The sequence below is a fragment of the Hemicordylus capensis genome, chromosome 5 (genome assembly GCF_027244095.1).
Source record: "Hemicordylus capensis ecotype Gifberg chromosome 5, rHemCap1.1.pri, whole genome shotgun sequence".
NCBI classification, from domain to species: Eukaryota; Metazoa; Chordata; class Lepidosauria; order Squamata; family Cordylidae; genus Hemicordylus; species Hemicordylus capensis.
In genome coordinates, this window is record NC_069661.1 from 93,296,401 (window position 1) to 93,316,273 (window position 19,873).

The 19,873-nt window shown below is 45.7% G+C and overlaps 1 protein-coding gene across 1 annotated transcript in view; it reads left to right on the top strand.

Annotated features, from left to right (window-relative positions):
* The first annotated feature begins 3,520 nt into the window (after positions 1 to 3,520).
* The window catches only part of SGCZ (sarcoglycan zeta), an 889,976-nt gene continuing 873,623 nt past the window's right edge, over positions 3,521 to 19,873 (top strand). Inside the window, exon 1 of the mRNA XM_053253767.1 lies at positions 3,521 to 4,451. Within this exon, the coding sequence (XP_053109742.1) occupies positions 4,413 to 4,451 (39 nt within the window). The 5' untranslated portion in view covers positions 3,521 to 4,412. The remainder of the gene's footprint in view (positions 4,452 to 19,873) is intronic.

Consider the following 19,873-nt stretch of genomic DNA (forward strand, 5'->3'; position numbering starts at 1 on the left):
TGAATTGAAACAACTAGTTTTTTCTGGCAGTAGATGTCATAAGGTGGTATGAAGAAACTGCTGCTCCAGTTACTGCTTCTCTGGTATATATAAAGTACTGGTTACCACCTTTAAAACCCTGAATGGCTTAGGCCTGGGTTACTTGAGAAAACACCTTTCCCTGCAAGATCTCCACCACTCATTAAGCTCATCAAAACTATGAGGTCCATCTTTGGGTGCCACCAGTTTATCTGGAGACAATCTGGGATTGGACTTTTAAAGTTGTCACCCCTAGGCTGTGGAATGTGTTCCCTATGAGTATGATAGGCTTGCCATCTTTGAAGGCCTTCAAGAAAGCCCTAAAGACCCATTTTCAGTCTGACTTTCAATAATATTTAATTGGTTTTAAATTGTTTTTAAAATGAATTTTATGCTAACTTTAATTTTTTTAAAAAAAAATTTTTTTGTTTATGTGAATTTTAAAAACGTTATTGTAGCAATCATCCCCTCCTTTGCCCTAAAGAGTGAACTGGAAGTTAACCCTGTCCTGTCTGTCAGGCAGTGACCCCTGGGGATCAGCCACACAGCACATGGTGACCGGGACCTAGAGGGACTGGCAGCAGGAAGTGAAGGGGGTCTTTGTTCAGAGAAGCAGCCAGGCAGGAGATGAGAGAGGATGGACCATTTTTTGTATTTTCCCATTTGTAAAAGAAGAAGAGAGTCTCCCTGGACACTCACTCAAATCCAGGAAGGAGTTAAACTCTGTAATTAGGGTGTGGTGGTAGTGATTACCAAGAAACAGTTAAGTTTTAAAGGAATAGTCTTTGTTGAGCAAACGTGGAGGGAATGAATCAGCATTTTTATTTTCCCCATGTGGACTTGCTCTGAGACAAAGGCTGGGCTTAAATCTGCAAAATTCACTACAATTATATTATTTTAATTTGTTTATGTGAACCACTCTAAGCCATTCTGGGATAGGCAGTATCAGGGGTGTAGCAAGGTTGCAGTGGGCCCAGAGACAAGATTTTAAACCGCCCCGCCCCCCGCCGAAGCTCAGCTCATGAAGTAAAGAAATCTTAAATGAGGCTGAATAGTGGTAACAAAAAGCAGTTTTGTAAATTGTGGATGATGCAAGCCATTTAATGGTACAAGAGAAGGACATGCTGTTCTGGTAGCTCCAGGTCTTAACACTCACATCAATTTCAGAGGATGAATACAACTGAAGGAAGCCCAGGCGGGTGCACAGCTGGGGGAGTCAGTCATGTGACTTGCCTCTGGGGGACCCCCAAAGGCAGTGGGCCCCCAGACAACTGTCTCCCCTTGCCCTATTATAGTTACACCCCTGGGTGGTATAAAAATCAATAAACAAACAAATATACATTTTTTATTTTTATATAAACAAAACCACCCTGAGCCAGTTTTGGAAGGGTGGTATACAAATAAAATAAAATAAAAATCTGAGTTTTTGGCTTCTGAGTTTCCACAAGGCTCCATCTTGTCTCCCATGTCCCATGACATCTATACGAAGCTACTGGGTGAAGTTGGTCAAACATTGAGTTATGGTACAACTAATATATGGATGATTCAAGTGTCTGTATCAGAAAAAGCTGCATCCATTATTTTTTTAAAATACAGTTTATAACCATGGATGTGAGCTGTGACTAGCAGTGAATTTTGATTGTTTCAAAACTGAGAACCTGTGCCCCAAATTGATGTTTTTATGGTACAGTAATAGCACATATGGCACAATATGGCACAAATCTGCCTATATGTACCAATCTGAATTGGTGTTGTGCCTGTAAAATTGTTCAGGGTTTATAAACACCTAACCTTGGATGTTGATTTCTGCGCTATGACGATGTCTAAAAGTGCTGGATCCAACTTTTTGATAGTGTGTTCTGTAGGCATGGATGTGAACTATGTTCATATGGTTTGGAATGTCCATATGGTTTGGAAAATCTTTGTGGTACCATAATTATGGATGCATGATTATTGCATTACTATCTGCCATCCTCAGGCACAGATGTGACAGTGAGTTTGAGGTGCTAAAAATAATGAAGGTCTATGACTGAGAGCTATGACTTTGCATGGCAGAACCTAAAAATCTATGGATTTTGAAATGAAATTGGTGGGTGCAGATGTGAGCTGTGATTAATGCTGGAATTTTTAGTGTACCTATTAAAAACCATGGGCATCCAAAAGGATCTGGTTTTTGCACCCCAATGGCACCACAAACTGACAGACCCATGAGTTTAAGGTGAAGTTTTCATAGCAGGATATAAACTCTGATGGTAGTTTTGTGGTCCATCTAATAACCAACAGGATCCATGAAGATTCATGTATGGATCCAAGCAGTGCTAGATCTGTGATTTGTTTATTTGTCTTTTGGAGCAGTCCATGGAGATAGGTAAGGTCTGTGATTTGATGGTCGATTTGAAAGGGCTCCATATAAAAATCATCCAATCAGTCTAGGATCCATGTTTTTGAATCATGGATTCGGGGATGTTATGTTATATGGAAAAAATAACAAAGATCCAAGTTTTTGTGAAATGGAACAATTACTAAACACTAAATCCATCCCCCCCCCATGCAGTCATGTGATGTGATGGTGCATTTTGGTTGTTCATTGTTAAAAAAGAAAAGTAGATTCATGTCTGGTTTGCACTATAGTGGGCCCATGAAGCAATAGAACTGTAATTTTCTTTTCAGTGCAGTCTGTGAACATAAGTATGATAATCTGTGATCTGTTGGTAGACTTGAAGGAATCCCTATAAAAATATGGAAGATCCATGAAGATATGCGTCTCAGATCCATACTTGTTTTACAACATAGTACCAAAAACTGACCAATCCATGACCACCCCCACCCCCAGTGCGTCTTCTATGGAGATGGATGCGAGTTGTGATTTGATTGATTTCTTGAAGCAACCTATAAAAATCATGTGGCTCCATTTCCTGGAACAACAATTTTGTACTGTTGCTACAGTGCAAAATGCTGGCTGCAGTTTTTTTGCTGGGTAGTCTGTGGGCACAGATGTCAGCTGTCGCTTGATGGTAGATTGGGTCAGAGAGTAAAAAAATATGAGGAACCATAAGGATTTGTTTGGATCTGAGGTTTACCTCCCCCCCCCACACACACACTTTCTTTTTTTGCTTTTGCTTTCAAAGGACAATGAAGCAAGACTCTTTGAAACCTGCCAGGATCTAAGCTACAGAGAAACTCCAAAGACCGTTCCCTGAGCTTAAGCCTGTCATTCTCCACCCTCTCCATTTCCAAAAGGCAAGCGAGAGGAGGCTGCATTAAAATGCATGCCGACTAATGCTCCGGAATAGCAACGAAGTGCAGGCTCTAGGACCCGGGAAGCTATATTTGTCGAGAAAGGAAATGTTGCTTTTTGACAGATGAGAGAAATCCCCTCAGTGCTGGCCGTGAGAAGAGAGAAGTGAAGTCAGTCACCTGGTGGTGAAGGACAGTAAAACAGAAAAGAAGGGGGAAATCGCTCTCCCCCTACTCTCTCTCTCACTCTCACTGTCTCTCTCTGCAGGAGATCCTTCTGTATCCCCCCCCCTTAATTCTTTTTTAGCATAACCTTCAAGGGAAAGCATTCCCTACAGACTTTATTATCTTATTTTTCTCCCCCTCTCCCTCCTCCAGCTCCAGCGATAGGATCCCTTCAGCAGAGAGCTGCAAAACAATTTGGGAGTCTATGCAGGACTTGGCTCGGGGTTCACATCCTTGCCAGGGAAAGTGATCGCAGCTAATGTCTTGGGCTCACGGGGGCGAAATTAGCTGGCCGGGGTAAGCATGAAGGAAAGCAGAGGGCTTTTCTTCGCCCAGCCACTCACGCTCTTCAGTTTGAAGAAGACATTTGCTGGCAATTTTGCTGCATTGATGCCGTCTGGGGAAGAAGGAGCTTTTTGCCTCGGGATGCAGCGAGTCTCCGGTTTCTAATGCTCCTCTCGCAGAAGAAGAAATAATCTTGCACAGAGTGGATTTGCTCTTCTCTTCCGCCTACCCTCTCCCCCGTTTCCCCCTTCGCATCGCTACAGGACAAGACTGGGGCTCATCGGTAGGAAGGATCACCTGTCGCTTTCATCATCGGTAACGGGGATTTTTTTAAAAAATAGTAATAATTTTTTTTAAAGGGACCCGAAGGGCGGAGGACAGTATCTTATTCTCACGAAGACATTTATTTGCTGGTTTGGAACCTACAGAGACGTGATTCCCGAAGAATGAAATTAACCAGAACAGCCCGGATTTGGAGGACAAGACTGAGTTTAGGCTGGAAACTGAGTCTCTAGAATATATATATTTACATATCTTGGTCAAAAGAAAAGAAAAGAAATTGGCACAACTTCTATAGGTTTTTTCCCCCCGCCCCTGCCTTCTTCCACCTTTCCTCCTCCCACCTCTGCTTCGTTTAATTTCGTTCTATGGAAAGATCACCCAATCTGGACATTGAAGAGCTCAAGGTACGTGATCGCCTCTCCGGGTGTGTATATATACCAACAGAGAGAAAGAGAGAGCGAGAGCGAGAGAAAGTGTTAAAAACCATCCTTCTCCTGCTTATTTCTTTTGCTCTGCCCGAAGGAGTTGGAGGCGCTTTCTGATGCCGGTGAGCAGGGATGGGAGAAAGGGTGGGCATGGAGGCTCACAGCACAGTCCTCTGGCCCCCGGAGGAGGAGGAGGAGAAAAGGAGGAGGAGGAGGCTGTGGTAAAGAGGGAGGGGGAAAGAGGAGGAGGAGGAGGGAAAGCGCCGGAGATCAGATTGCACAGAAGCCCGCCTGGGCTTCTATTCTGGCTGCTGCTGTGCCTTAATAATACAGTAACGATAATCACGGACAACTCCCTTTTCCTCTCGTCAGTTACATCAGCACTTCGGACAGCGCACAGTGGGTCTATTAATCACACACCCTAGGAAGATATTAGAGGTGGAGTCCCTCCCCGCTTTTCACTAGCTTGCTGCTGCTATTCCCCGCCCCCCTCTTCGCACCAGCAAAACTTCTCTCTCAACGCTCTCCCGCCCCTTTTCCAGCCTTCTAAAAAACCCCAAACCCTTCTATCCAAGGGAACAACCACGACCCCCAGGATTTAGGGTGGCCAGTTTCTTCGATCTTGTTCTTCCTCTTGCTTTAGTATTGGTTTCTGGGGTCCCTTTGAATCGCGTCGCCTCGCTCAAAACTCCGTCCCCACGGTATAATTATAAAATAGGACTTCGGCGTGGAAGCGATCTGCTCTCTCGCTCTCGCTCTCTTTCAGCCAAAGATTCAACACTTAAGCGCAGCAAGATATTCAAGAAAATGATCAGGGGTTTTCCTGGGATTTTACAACATAACCATACAATTTAGGGGACTGGTGAAACTTGGCATTTGGATCATGGAGTGGAAGATTTTTAGTTCCTCATCACAGCTCCCCTTTTGAGCTCTCTCTTTCTTAAAGAGCATGCTTGAGAGCTTGAAGCATGCGCAATGAAGCTGCTGTCCTCTCCCCCACTTGCTGGTTTAGAATCTGCTCGCTGCAAAAGGCGGCGGCGGGGTGGGGGAGCTCTTGGGGATCAAGGCAGACAGCAAAACCGGGGCGAGGGCATAATAAGGAGAGAGTGGAGAGGAGTGACAATGGCAAGAGAAGGAAACATGGGGAAGGCGTGAGTGTGGGGAGAGAAAAGGAGCAAAAAGGAGTAGAGAAACCAGTGCAGGAGATGAGTGGGGAGGTTCAGATGAAGCAACACAAAAAAGGGGGCAGAGGGAAAAGAGTCAACCAGTTTGGAGTTCTTCAATCCACACATAGGACTTTTGCATTGAAAAATCTGTTGGTTTCACCTACAAGTTCTCTTTCAACAGACCAGGACTGGCCCAAGGCTCAGGGGTGCCCCAGCCAAAGCACACCTGGGTGCCTCCCACCTGAGCACCCTCCACTGCCCCGTTGCCCAACTGGACAACCTCCTGGCCATAGCAGGCAGGAGGATGGGCCAGCAATGGGGAGCACACACCTGCCCCCTGGGGTGTGTCCGAACCGGTCCGGCGGCCATTCTAAAGAATGGCCGAACTGCCGGACCGGTTCAGCCCTGGCTGGTTCGGGTTTGGGTGGGGGGGTATTGCTTTAAGGGCGGGGAGGGCTTACTTACCCCTCCCGCCTGTTTGCCCCCTCCAGTGCCCGTATTCAACAGAATAACGGGGTGCTGGAAACCAGCCGCCCCCCCGCCCCCCCCGCCGTGGGCAGATTTGGCCAAAAACTAAAGGTACAAATGCCGCCGCCGCCGCCCGCCAGCCCTCCCTCCCTCCCAGCTGCCCGCCCGCCCGCCCGAGTCCTCACCCGATCTCTTTGGAAAAAAACGAGAGGAGCTAGCGAACAAAGCTCCTCTCGTTAGGGAGTCCTGTAGCATACTGAAGAAGCTTTGCACGCGTGCGCATGCGCGTGCCACAAAGCACGCCGACCCCCGGAGGCCCTGTCTACCCGCCGGGAAAAGTCTAAAGGCCGGGTAGACCGGGCCTCTGGCGATCGGAGGCCCGGTCTACCCGGCCTTTTCCCGGCGGGTAGACCGGGCCTCCGGCAGTCGGCATGCTTTGTGGTGCGCACATGCGCGCGCGCAAATCTTCTTCAGTATGCTACAGGACTCCCTAACGAGAGGAGCTTTGTTAGCTAGCTCCTCTCGTTTTTTTCAAAGAGATCAGGTGAGGACTCGGGCGGGTGGGCAGCTGGGAGGGAGGGAGGGCTGGCGGGCGATGGCGGCGGCATTTGTACCTTTAGTTTTTGGCCAAATCTGCCCGCGGCGGGGGGGGGGGTGGCGATGGGGGCGGCTGGTTTCCAGCACCCCGTTATTCTGTTGAATACGGGCGCTGGAGGGGACAAAGAGGCGGGAGGGGTAAGTAAGCCCTCCCCGCCCTTAAAGTAAGACCCCCCTTCGGTGCCGGTCCAGACTGCTCCAGACCATGCACATCCCTACTGCCCCCTTCACCACGGCTGCTACCCACCTCTTTGAAGTGGCAGTGAGGAGAGTGGGTGTGTGATAGAGAATACTCACCAGCCCTCCTCACCGCCGCCACCGCCGCTTTCTGCTTTTGCGACAGTGGTGGCGGGGGAGTGGTGGGCAGACCACTGAGAACATCTGCCCACCTGTGGGCAACAGCAGCCGTGGTGGTGAAGCTATGCAAGCAGCAGTCGATGGGAGGAGCGGTGGCCATGATTGGCACATCTCCACAAGTGGCAGCAGGGTGGCAGGTGGGAGGAGCAGCCACAGGGCAGTGGGTGGGCTTGCGGAATGGCGGCAGTGGCAGCAAGGCTCTGCAAGCACAGCGAGGCTCCGCAAGCCGCCATGGTGAGAGGGGGCAGCCATGACAGCAATGGTGGCAGGGCTCCACAAATGTGGCAGGGCAGTGGCTTGGAGGAGTGGCAGCAAAGGTCGGGTGTGGGGAGGGGAGGAACAGTGACAATAGCCACAAAGCTATGCACACAGGGGCAGGTGGGGAGAGCGGCACTGGTGGCAAGCCTCCATAAGCAGCAGTGGGCCCGAGGAGCAGCAGCAGTGGCAGAAAAGCTCAGTCAGCAGCAACAGTTGCGGGGGGAGTGCCAGTGCTGGCAAGGTGCCACGAGTGGTGGCGAGGCAGTGGATGGGAGGAAGCAGTAATGGCAGCAGCAGGCCTCTGCCAGTAGTGGTGGCCGGAAGGATGGGCAGCAACGGTGGCAATGGCGGCAGGGCTCTGAAAGCAGCAGTGGCAGGAGAAGTGGCAGCAATGTCAGCCGGGCTGCACAAGCAGCAGTGGGGCAGTGAGTGGGAGGAAGGGCGGGAAGGCACTGAAAAGGTGGCTGGTGGGAGGCATGGCGACAGTGGCAGCCAAGTTCGACAAGCAGTGGCAGGAGGAAGTAGCCGCAATAGTAGCAGGGAGCTGCCAGTGGTGACAGAGGAGCAGCAGCAAGGGCCGCAGAGCTCTGCAAGCAGCAGCAGGAAGAGAGGCGGCAATGGCAGCAATGGTAGCAAGGCTCCTCAAACAGTGGCAGGTGAGAGAAGCAGCAGTGGCAGCAAGTGGTGGGGGAGCAGTGGGCAGGAAGAGTGGCAGCAACTACAGCAACCATGGCAGGGTTCCACAAGCAGTGGCAGGCAGGAAGTGTAGCAACAAGGGCAGCCATGGTGGCAAGGTGCTGCATTTGAGTGGGGGGAGGTTTTGTTTTAGCAGAAGCGGTGGTGGGTTCCAAAACATAAAGTGCAAAACTTGGGGAAGCGTCTTCATTTACTAAGCACACACCCCACCCCGTTCAGCCACTGTTTCTCTTTGATTCTCTTGGAGCTCAAGGGGTGATGAAAGGGGAGCACTGCTGACGGAGTTTGTTCCCCCCCTGCCAACATCCAGTCCCCCCCAACAATGGGCACACTTCTGCAGGTACAGGATATCTTGTAGTGTTGTTTGCACTGAGTAGCCTAAATGAGAGGAGAGGAGTTACCAAAGGAGAAAAAAAAGGGAAAAGGAAGGAATCTCTCAACCCTGGTGTTCAAAAATCACTGCTCAGTGATGATCCAAATCATTTTAAGGAGAAATTTTCCAAATGTTGGTCCATAGCCTTTTCTGTAAAAAGAAAAAAGCGGAGGGGGGGGGGAGAGAAACCATTGAAAAAAACAGTAATTGTTAGAATGAATAATTACCCTACCACTAAGTGGGGGGGGGGGAGATGTTTCATTCTCCAAAATACTGAACTGCTGATGAGGACCTGGGATTTTTGCTCACCTGTCCAAACAGAAGCTTCCTCATTTTCCCCCCCATGGTTAAAAATCAGCTCCCTTGGATAAACATTTGCTGCTCAAGTCACTGTATGTTTACTCATAAGTAAGCCCCACAGAGTACAATGGGATTTGTTTCCAAGTAAATGTGCATTCAGTTGCAACCCCTAGTTATTTAAAAAAAAAATCACCTGCTGAATGTAGAGAGCTTAATAAATATACGACTGCTTATTGCCATCTCTACTATGATTTAAAAATGGGGGTGGGGTGGGTGTCGTTGTTAGGCTGGACTGTTCCAAACAGTTTCCAGCTTGGTACAACACAGCCCATGAATGAACTCAAATTCTCTTGCAGTTGCTTCTTCCCAGGAGCCCTGCTGTAGCTTGGGTTCATGAATAAAGTTTCACTTGAGGACAGTATGAAAAGGGCACCTCCCAGCAGGGAAATTGCTTTTTTCCTCTCAAAGTTCTGTGAAAAGCCTAAACTGGGCTACGTCTTGCAGGTACTGCCATCACTTAGGGACTGGCAGATACTTTGCCGCGGCATGTGGTCTCTCTGCAGACCACAGTTTGAGGGAGAGGGAGATGTGTTCCCATTAATCTTCTGCTGAGCAGCTCTGCAATTAAGGCCACTGTTGCAGGGGATGATACAGTGGGCGACCTTGAGAACAGGAGCACAGATGAAAGGGGACTCCCAATGCTCCGTTTGCCTTGGGTATCTGAGAGAAACCGTCAGCATTTCTTAAGGTGAACTTTCTCCTCATGCAACAGTAAGAGAAGGACTCAGTGGAAAGCTGCCTGCCTTTGGCTGACATTGGCAGAGTTGAACACTTCTTCATCTTGGCTTTCGGACGCGGCCACATGGTGCTTGTATGGTGGATCAGATGTGCCTGTGCAGTGTGTCTCATCCCTGCAGTGCACCTGCACCAGGGTTTCAATCCATGCTGGACTCCTGCCTGCACATGTCAGACAGAGATTATCTCCCCCGCCCAAAACAGGATTCTGACTGTTTTGTAATTGTATTTATTTTCCCATGTGTGTGCTGCTTTTTAACCAGGTAATCTTCAGGGCTGTTATGAAAGTACCTCCCTTTTCCAGCGATAGATCTCACCCACACTTCTTGTGCACTACCATGTCCAATATTGTCTCTGTTGGCTCCTTTTAAAAGCTTGTTACAATGCTCAACCTTTTAGACAGTACCTTGTGAAAAGCCCAGATAGTGTATACTTCTGACAACTGGCTCACTGCATTCTATTAATTGCCAGTAGGGGGTGGTGTAGTTGTAAGATACTTAACCAGGCTATACTGACTGGCTTTTTATCTATATTTGTGGTATATTTGCATTGTCAGTTATCTTTAAGGATTGCTAGCATTTCTTCTAAACTAAGATCCAGAACTGATTAAAAATGTAATTAATAAATATAAGCCACAGACATTGTTTTATCCCTTGAATGCCTATATATTTATTGCCAGTACTGGGGGGGCCACTTTGCTTCCGAGAGACATCTTTTCCTGCTAAGCTTTCGATGTGCCATTCCGGAGCTGAGCTGAAAACTTAAAGTTAAGAGTATGGCTTGAAGATTTACAGGCACCTATTTGCAAGATTTAATGCATTGTGTGTTTGGTGTGCAGAGTGTCTGGCCACAAAGCATTTGAGTTTTAGCTGCAGAACTAAGATAGTAAGTGAAGACCAATAAAAGAGAAAGAAGCCTGGAGGCTTCTCAGAGTTGGGGTGGTGAAATGAAATGCATTCACGGTCCTAGCTCTCCTCACCTATGACATTTAGATGGTGAGCTCTTGGGATCAGGGACCTTTCTCTCTTTCTTCTACATATAATGCTTTGCCAAGTAACCTGTATACAAATTGCACTATATAAATAATGAATGATAATAGTGACACAGATGATTATAACTGTCACAGAAGTAGGATAGCCGTACCGGAGTACTGAAGATGCAGACATACGTTACTGTTTACTTCCAGGTTCAGTCCTGCTTAAGTTACTTTTTCTTTCCAAAAGCCCCATGTCAAAATTTTACTTGAGCAGCCCAGTATGAGAAAAGCACCTCCCATCAGGGAAATCACTTTTTTTCACCTCAAAGTTCAGTGAAAATCCTGGGCTGCATCATGCAGGCATTGTCATCACAGGGACTGGCAGATACGGTCCACTGACATTTAAATGCACAAAGCAAGTGTACAGTCACAATCTGTTATAAAACAAAGTGTAATTCATCTCCTAAGTGATTCCAGGTACACAAACATGCTTAAGAACAGAAAAGGTGCCTTTCTGGATCAGACCAAGGGCTGATCTAGTTCAGGGTTATTTGCAAGAATTCCAGCAACAAGTAGATGTTGAGGCTGTTCTCATGTGCAGCCTAGGGCTAGGGATGCTTGCCCAGCCCAGGTTAGGCTGTGCATGAGAACCACCAGGATTGGCCCCGATCCTAGTGAGCCAATGCCCACCTGACACCATTATTAAACCTGCTTCTTAAACAAGGTTAAGGGAGCGAGCATTCACTTAACCCCATTTCTCTGTTCATGTGCCAGCACCGACTGCTTTCAGCTGGTTTTGAAGCACTGATGGGCACCCTCCTGTCGCTGGGGGATCTCCACAATGCACCACACACTCACGTGATTCATTGTGGGATATTTGGGGGCCAGGATAACACATTCCAGCCTCCATGCTTTCAGGGGCAGAGGCTGGGCATCTGCATGTGTGATCCACATCCAGCACCACAGGACAATTGTCTGAGGGAGAGGTAAGCTTTGCAAGGCTTCCTCCCCACCCACCCACCCTCATGTTTGATTGTAAGAACAGCCCCATTATGTGGTCCACTGAATATGTGATCCACCGAATATATGATCCACCTTATGACTACTTTTGTCAATTATTATAATATCAATGTAGCATTTATCCCTTTGTCCCTGGGGGGCTTTATAAGAACATAAGAGCCCTACTGGATCATACCAAAGGTCTATCTAGCCAAGCATCCAACAGTAGCCAGTTCGAAACTTCTGGGAAGCCCAAAAGTAGGATTTGAAGGCAACAGCCTAGCCCTGTTGGCGTCCAACAAATGGCATTCAGTGGGGAAGCTTCATGCATCTTGGTCAATTGAGGGTTTGGCCGAGCTACCAGAGCCTGGGAAAGCCTGACTTCCAATGACATGCATGCCTACCAATGTTGGCATATTCTACCCTACTTGTGATATAGAAGCCAACATCTATCCCTAAGATTTGAAGTGAGGGACAGATGCTGGGTTCTGCACAGCAAGTAGGGTGGGATATGCCAAGACTGATGGGTTTACATGTCATGTCCCGTGCTGCCATATTTATTTATTTAGTGCATTTTTATATTGCTCCATACACAAATCTCTGGGTGGTTTACAATTCTAAAACACAAACCACAATAAAAACATCAAATTAATTATAACTGTTTAAAATACAGATAAAAATAACTTTAACACTTAAAACTTTAAAACTTATGGACTCTAAAAGCCTGATTAAACAGGTATGTTTTTGGACTGTTCTTAAATCCAGAGGTGAGGCAGCTGTAATTTTGTTTGTGAGTGCATTCCAAATTCCTGGGGCAAACCTTAAAAAGGTCCTGTTTTGGGTCGACACCAAATGAGCTTGTGGCAACCACAACCAGAGCTCCCCAGATTATCTTAATAGATAGCAGGGTTCATGGAGAAGAAGGCACTCTCTTAAATACCTTGGATCCAAGCCATTCAGGGCTTTTTAGGTAATAACCAGCACTTTATATTTCACCTGGAAATTTATTGGCAGCAAGAGTAGTTCTTTTAGAATGGGAGTAATGTGATCTCTTCGGGCAGCCTCAGAGACCAACCTGGCTGCCACATTCTGTACCAATTGCAGTTTCCAGACTATGAACAAAGGCAGCCCAATGTAGAATGTATAGCAGTAGTTAAGACTGGATGTTACCAGCATATGCACCACAGCATAGGTTGTTTATCTCCAGAAATGGATATAGCTGGCATGTCGGTTGAAGTTGATAAAAAGCACTCTTGGTCACTGCCTCAACCTGAGAAACCAGGGAGAGGTTTGGGTCCACTTTCCAGGACAGTGTAACTCCATCCAGAACAGGCAGATCTAAACCACTTCCTAAGTTCTGATCTCCCACAATAAGTATCACAATAAGTTGGGAAATTTAAGACCGACAAAAGGAAGTACTTTTTCACATAGCACATACCTGTAAATTAAAATCTTTGGAATTCTCTGCCACAGGATGTAGTGATGACCACTAGCTTAGGTGGCTTTAAAAGGGGCTTAGAAAAATGGAGGACAGGTCTATCAATGGCTACTAGTCTGGTGTCTATAGCCTGCCTCCTGCCTCAGAGACAAGATGCTGCTAAGTACTATTTGCAGGGGAGCAACAGCAGGAGAGAGGGCATGCTGTCAGCCCTTGCCTGTGGGATTCTCGGAGGCATCTGGTGGGCCACTGTGTGAAACAGGATACTGGACCAGATAGGCCTTGGGCCTGATCCAGCAAGGCTGTCCTTATGTTCTTACCTCTATCTTGCTTGGATTCAGCTTCAGTTCGTTCTCCCTCATCCAGCCCATTTAGGCAAGTCAGGCCATTTTCTGATGAAGTTGACATGGAGAAATAGATTTGCATGTCATCAGCATATTGATAATACCCTGCACCAAATCGCCTGATGATTTCTCACAGTGGTTTCATGTAGATATTAAAAGGCAGTAGTGATGGAATGGAGCCTTGTAGGACTCCATACAGTAGCTCTCATTTTGGAGTAACGATCTCCAAGCGACACCATCTGGAATCTACCCAAGAGGTAAGGGTGGAACCACTGCAAAGCAGTGCCCCCCCACTCCCACCAGGAACTCCAGAAGGGTCAATAGTATCAAAAAATACTGTGAGATCCAAGAAGATCAAGGGAATCACACTCTCCTTGACAATTCTTAATAAGAGATAATCTAACACAGGGATTCTCAACGTTGGGTCTCCAAATGTTATTGGACTTCAACTCCCATAATCCCCCGCCTCAGGGGCCTTTGGTTGAGGATTATAGGAGTTGAAGTCCAATAACATCTGGGGACCCAACGTTGAGAATCCCTAATCTAACAGGCTGACCAAGACCATCTCAACCGCATAGCCTATCTGAAAGGGGCCAGATAGTCTGTATTTTCTCACTTTTCCCAACCATGGGAGGTTGGAGAAAGGCCTAATAATTGCTGCATCCTTCGCTCCCTCAGACATGCATTAATAAACTCCTTTTTAGATGGTATAAGTTATGTTAGGCAAGGATCAAGAGGGCAGGTGGTAAGGCAAACTGCCTCAAGCAGCTTGTCTATGTCCTTGGAAGTCACAAACTGAAACTGATCCAATTTAACTATACAAGGGAAGCTGCTGGACACCTCCATAGTAGACTCTGCAATAATCCAGTTTGGCTTGAATATGATATATTTTACCAGCAAAACTCTTATTAATACCCATGGAGTTAAATGATGACTCCAAATCCTGATTCAAGGGAGGAGGGGCATGTACTAGCCCTCTCACAATCCTCTCACAACTAGCCCCCTCACAATCCTCTCACAACTAGCCTTCTCACAACAAGTTTAAAAGGGTATTAGGCAACAAGTTTAAAAGGGTATTAAAAGGGTATTTTCTGCTGGATGTGAGCTTGTGGAAGAAATGTGGGCAGAAAAGAACTGCGTCTTTGCTGCACGCATTGCCAGAGCATAGGTCTTCAAATGTGCTCTGTGTTGTAATCTGTCAGATTCAAGCGGAGTCTTTCTCCATTTATGGTCTAGCTTTCTATGCCGGCTCACATTGGAAGTTGAATTTGTGCATGTACCTAGGGCTCCAGCAGCTTGATTGAAGTACTGGTTCACTGTGACATGAGAAGCTGCTCATACTGTCTGTGAAAATGGAGACTTCATGTAGCCATTATGACTAATAGCCACAGAAAGACCTATCCTAATCTGCCTTTAGAGTCATCTAGGCTAGTGACAATCACCACATCTCATGGCAGTGATTTTGATAAATGAATTGTCTTGTGCAACCTTAATCTTTCGTCCATCCAGAATCATCTGTGAATCACTTTCACTGTTGTTACAGCAGAGGAAGGGGGTGGGGAAAACCACTTCAGCCCCTTCTTCCATCGACCATGCATAATTTTAGAACCTATTTCATGCCCCCTTTTAGCTGGCTTTTTTTTTCTAAACTAAAAGGATGCAAACACTTTACCCTTTTCATGTAATGAAGGTGCTCCAACACCTTGATCATGTTGGTTGCCCTTTTCTGCATCTATTCCAGCTCTACAATAGCCTTTTTTGGATGGAGCAACCAAAATTGTACATGGTAATCCAAATACAGCCACACTATAGATAACAAAAAGGCATTATGGTACTGGTAGCCTTATTTTCAGTTTCTTTCCTAATAATTTCTGGCATGGAATTTACTGTTTTCACTGCTACCATACATACATGACTTGGCATTTTCATTAAGTTTTCTGCCACAGCCCCAAGATTGTTTTCTTGATTAGTCCCAGCCAGTTCAGAACTCATTAAAAAGCATATAACATATATAAACATATATGTTGATTTTATTGTTTATAGTGGTTTTTAACCAATTGTAAACTGCCATGATATATTTGTGGTATATAAAGGCACAGAATAAATATAAATGATATGTAGTGTGTATTTTAAAGAGTTAAGCTTTTCCCTCCCAATGTGTATCACTTAACATTTATTTTTACATTGAACTTCATATGCCATTTTATTGCTCATCCTCTCAGTTTGGAGAAATCTTTCTGAATGTCTTCACAGACTGCTTGGGCTTTCACCTTCCTGAGTAATATTATGTCATCCACAAATGTGACCACTTCACTACTCACTCCTGACTGCTAATCAGTTATGGAAAAGCCCTATAGAACTTGTCTTCCCATCAGGTCGTATTTGAAACCTGATAAAAACAGTGTCTCCTCCAGCCATCTGCTGCTCTGCTCTGAAATACAACAGACTTAGCCTAGCAGTGCAATGCTGAATTATTTTTTTAAAATCACTTATTTTTGAAATAATAATGCTTCTACTAACTCACTAACAGTAAGACGCATAAAATATTTCTCCATCTATCATGCAGGAGGGACTACTACCATTTTTTACTACCAATTAAAATTGACCAACTGCCTTAATTTAATGAAAGGCAGTATGTAAATCTAACAATAACATCTAACAATTAAATAAATTGTACAGGCAGAGAAGCAGGACCACAGACAGTTTACTATGGAGCTGGGCAGCATGCATTTCAGCTGGATGACATTCAAGAACCACACATTAGCGTGTTGCTCTAGCAATGGTGAAGTGTCAGCTGTGCTGATACAGGCATTCCTTGCACCTGTCCTGCATCATCTCTCTCATGGCAGTCTCTGGCAGGGTGGTGTTTTCTGAGCCTCCTACTGGGAGTAGTTCCTGCACCCTGACTTCCTTATCCTCTGTGCCATCAGACATCTCCTCTCATAGTAAAGGATCCAACTTATGTCTCATTACACTGTCCTAAATTCTGCTTGTTTTCAAGCACAGTATAGCACAGTGGGGAAGCAGCTTGCCTAGGGAGCAAGAGGCTGTTAGTTCGAACTGGTGTGTTTCCCAGACTTTGCCTAGTAAATATGTATATATGTAGTCACCTATATCGGGCAGCAGTGATATAGAAAGGTGCTGGAGGCAGATGCTCACTTCAGTGACATACTGCATGGGAAGAAGGCAATGATAAACCACTCTTGTGTTCTACCAAGAAAACCACATGGCTCTGTGGTTGCCAGGCATTGATGCCAACGTGATGGCACAATCTTTCCTTTCTTTCATGGTCTGGTTTAGGATGGCCAACTGGTGACTCCTGCAGTGGCTTGGTTGCTCTGCCAAATTTTAATCAAGATTTTGTAAAAAAGTTTTGGGTGTTTTGTTTTGTTTTGCAATTTCACTCATAAAGAAAAGAAGCAACGAGATGGTATGAATGTGTCAGAATCAGAGGCTGAGAGCCACAAACCCTGTATAAAGTTGCCCCATGTGATAGACCACTGAACTGCAACAGCCTTGCCAGAGGTTTGGATTCCCTGGTTGTGATTCACCCAGATGGGCTGTCCATTGAGGCTTTCCCAACAGAGAGAGTATAAAACCTTCCTTTTTGGACTCAGGCTTGGTCTCAGTATCAAGGTCTTTTTTATCCTGGTATGTCGTGGCTGTTATTCCTGATTATCTGTTTGGCTTTGACCCCTACCTTCAGCTCCGACTCTTGGCTCGATTCTTAGTTCTGGTTTTCGATCTGCTTGGTGCCCTACCCACTCCCAATCCCTGTTTGGTCTTCCTGATCCTGACTTTGGACTCTAAGCTACCCTGGGATAGCTTCCTAAGGCCCAGCCCTGAATAATGTTCTATATACATTTTATTATATTCCTGTCTCATACACATTCTGGAAGCGAAAAGGACCACTGCCAACCTACCTCTTGAAAGGATCTTTAAAGTAGCACATTAATTCTTCATTTTTCACATTCAATGACTGCATACTATCCGAGCACATGTGCTTCATACCTGAAGCCCTTAATTCTAGGAAATACTTGCTTTGCTAAAGTCTTGACCATGTATGGTAGAGTAGAATTGTTCTGGGACTAGTGTCTGGAGAACCGGGTGGGCCCCAAGATTATTGAAGTTGACCACCCCTGGTTGTCTATTGCCTGACCAAAATCCACATCTGTCATGCTGATTTTTTGTTTTAATGCAGATTGGGGGAAAGTGTTCCAGGACTTGCCATCCAATGTTCCAGGTAGTTTGAGAACAAGCTGCCCATTGCTAAGAGCATTATGTATTTTTTATTTGTAAGCATAAAGCTTATGTTAAGCCCTTTTCCAAGTCCATTTAAAAGTTAGAGTTTCATTAAGCACTTCACTAGAGAGAAGACAGTAATAAAGCTCACTGCTGAGTGTCTCTTTGAATGTGTGTTGTGATATTTTCAAAGGTGCTGGGCATATTTGAAAGGTCACTTGGTACAAAACTGAAAACTAACGAGGGGAGGTATGTTTCACCTTGCTAGTCTGTGCACGCTTTTCTGATGAAACAGATCAGAACTGAAATGAGAGAAAGACAGAGAGAAAGAGTATTCATCCAGAGATTTGGGGGCTGATGCACATTTGCTTTGATCTCTCGGCTTCTGTCTCCAATGCATATGTGAACTTTAGTCTTTTTACTTTCACAAGCCCATAGTGTGTTGTTTCAAAGCACTACTGCCATAAAAATTAACTAAATTAAGTTTATCTTCTGACTCTGTACAAAGGAGCTTTTCATTTGAGCATTTTAAAGCTCATTTTTCTTCCTATGTGTTCTCACACATAGGGATTTCATCTGTATATGGTTAAGCATATGCAGATTTCCATGCTCATACATGCCACATTAAAACATTTTTATACTCTGTGTTAAACTATATAACCAAGGAGTAGTAGTTATTTCATTCAAAATCATCACTATCACATGTTAGAATTCCTACTTTTCCCCTAAGCATGCACTGAATGGTTATTCAACATTGTAGCCCTTTGCCACTCTTTAACCACTCTGGGCACAATTCAGCCCAAGTGACGAGTGTTAGTCCTATTGATTGCTCTGAGAGAGATGGAAGTGCATGCCTATTGCTCCTTTTGAACCACATAGTTGTGACAAACTTTGGTTAGATTGTGCTTATTGATTGTGTGTGCAGCAGGGAAATTTTAAAATACAAAGGAATAACAAATCCAGGTTATCTTGATTATGTACCAGTGGAAGTAGACTTGTACTATATAACCTGAAAGAGTTGGCTGACAGCCATATGAAGGCAAATCGCTTCATTTGCAACTGATTTCATACTCCTCCGTGTCCATTGACATGAAGATAGTGAGGCTATTCTCATGACCCACAGAAACCGGGCTAAAGGAGCCCAGCCCGGTTTCTGCGGGTCGTGTGCCGCAATGGGAGCCACACAGCTCCCGGCAGCAAGCCATGTAATTGCCCCCTCCTTAAACAAGGTTAGCGGAGTGCATGCTCCACTAACCCCATTTACCTGATTGTGTGTCGCCACGGCATGGCTCCGCACTGTGGTGACTCCCAAGGAGACCCCCAATAGGGAGGTAACAACAAGCCTCCCTGCGTCGGGGGACTCCCTAGAATGCCCCGTGCACTCGGGTGGGGCATTCTGGGACTTCCAAGGGTGGGCGGGGCCCCGATCCCCGCTGCCCCAACCGGCTCCTTGATGGAGCCAGTAATTGTGTGAGCGGCCAATCTGGCCACCCAGGGCTAGCCACCTAATCATCTGCGGGGAGAGCGGATCAAGACCGATTTCCCCGCAAAATCCCTTACAGCTCTCCACACTGCTCATGTGGAGAGCCTCAGTATGTTTGATGTCTGAAGGGCACAGGAGAGTACATTTAATTGCTGTGAGTCATACTGACACTGCAAATATTTCTAAATATTTGTCACTTGTATTTTCTATTTGTTATATACAACTCTTACAGCATCCTTTATTTCCATCCCTCGTCAATTCAGAGTCATTGAAAAACGACCTTAGATAGCAGATGATTATGTTTTATAGGGTGTGTAAAGCATCCCCTCCCCAAATAAATATGCTATGCACGTAAAAACCTTTCAGGTGATATTATTTAGCTTGATATAATGAAAACAGCTTTTCTACCTGAAACGGACAATTTCGAAAGGGAACTGCAAATTATACTTTAGAGTCCTAAAATGCCAATTTTATTTCTAGGGTTCATTTGAAGTCTTGAGGCCCTCATGCTAATGGTTCACTGCTAGTTTTCTAGTTGAGCTACTGAGGAAAGTGCCCCTACTAAATGATGTCTCAGGGAAAACAGCAGTAAAAGTACAAAGCACTCAAATTCCATTGATTTTAGTGGGAGAGTGAAGCACCTGAATAAATCTCTTCACTGAAACTATTCAGTCTTTAAATTGCTTAACTTTGGCTGGATATTGCCCATAGTCTGAACAAGGTGGAACTGGAGTATCCTTTCATCTCCTGGGCATTGTCACACAGGACTTTTAGCTCACATCTTCTCCGGAATGGAAGGTGTGCATTCACATATCAGGCAGATTTGCCCCAAAGTCCCTGCGAGCTATCGGGGAGAGCTTCTCACACAATTTGGGTTTTTGATTGTGCGTTAGAGTGTAGCCCAATTTA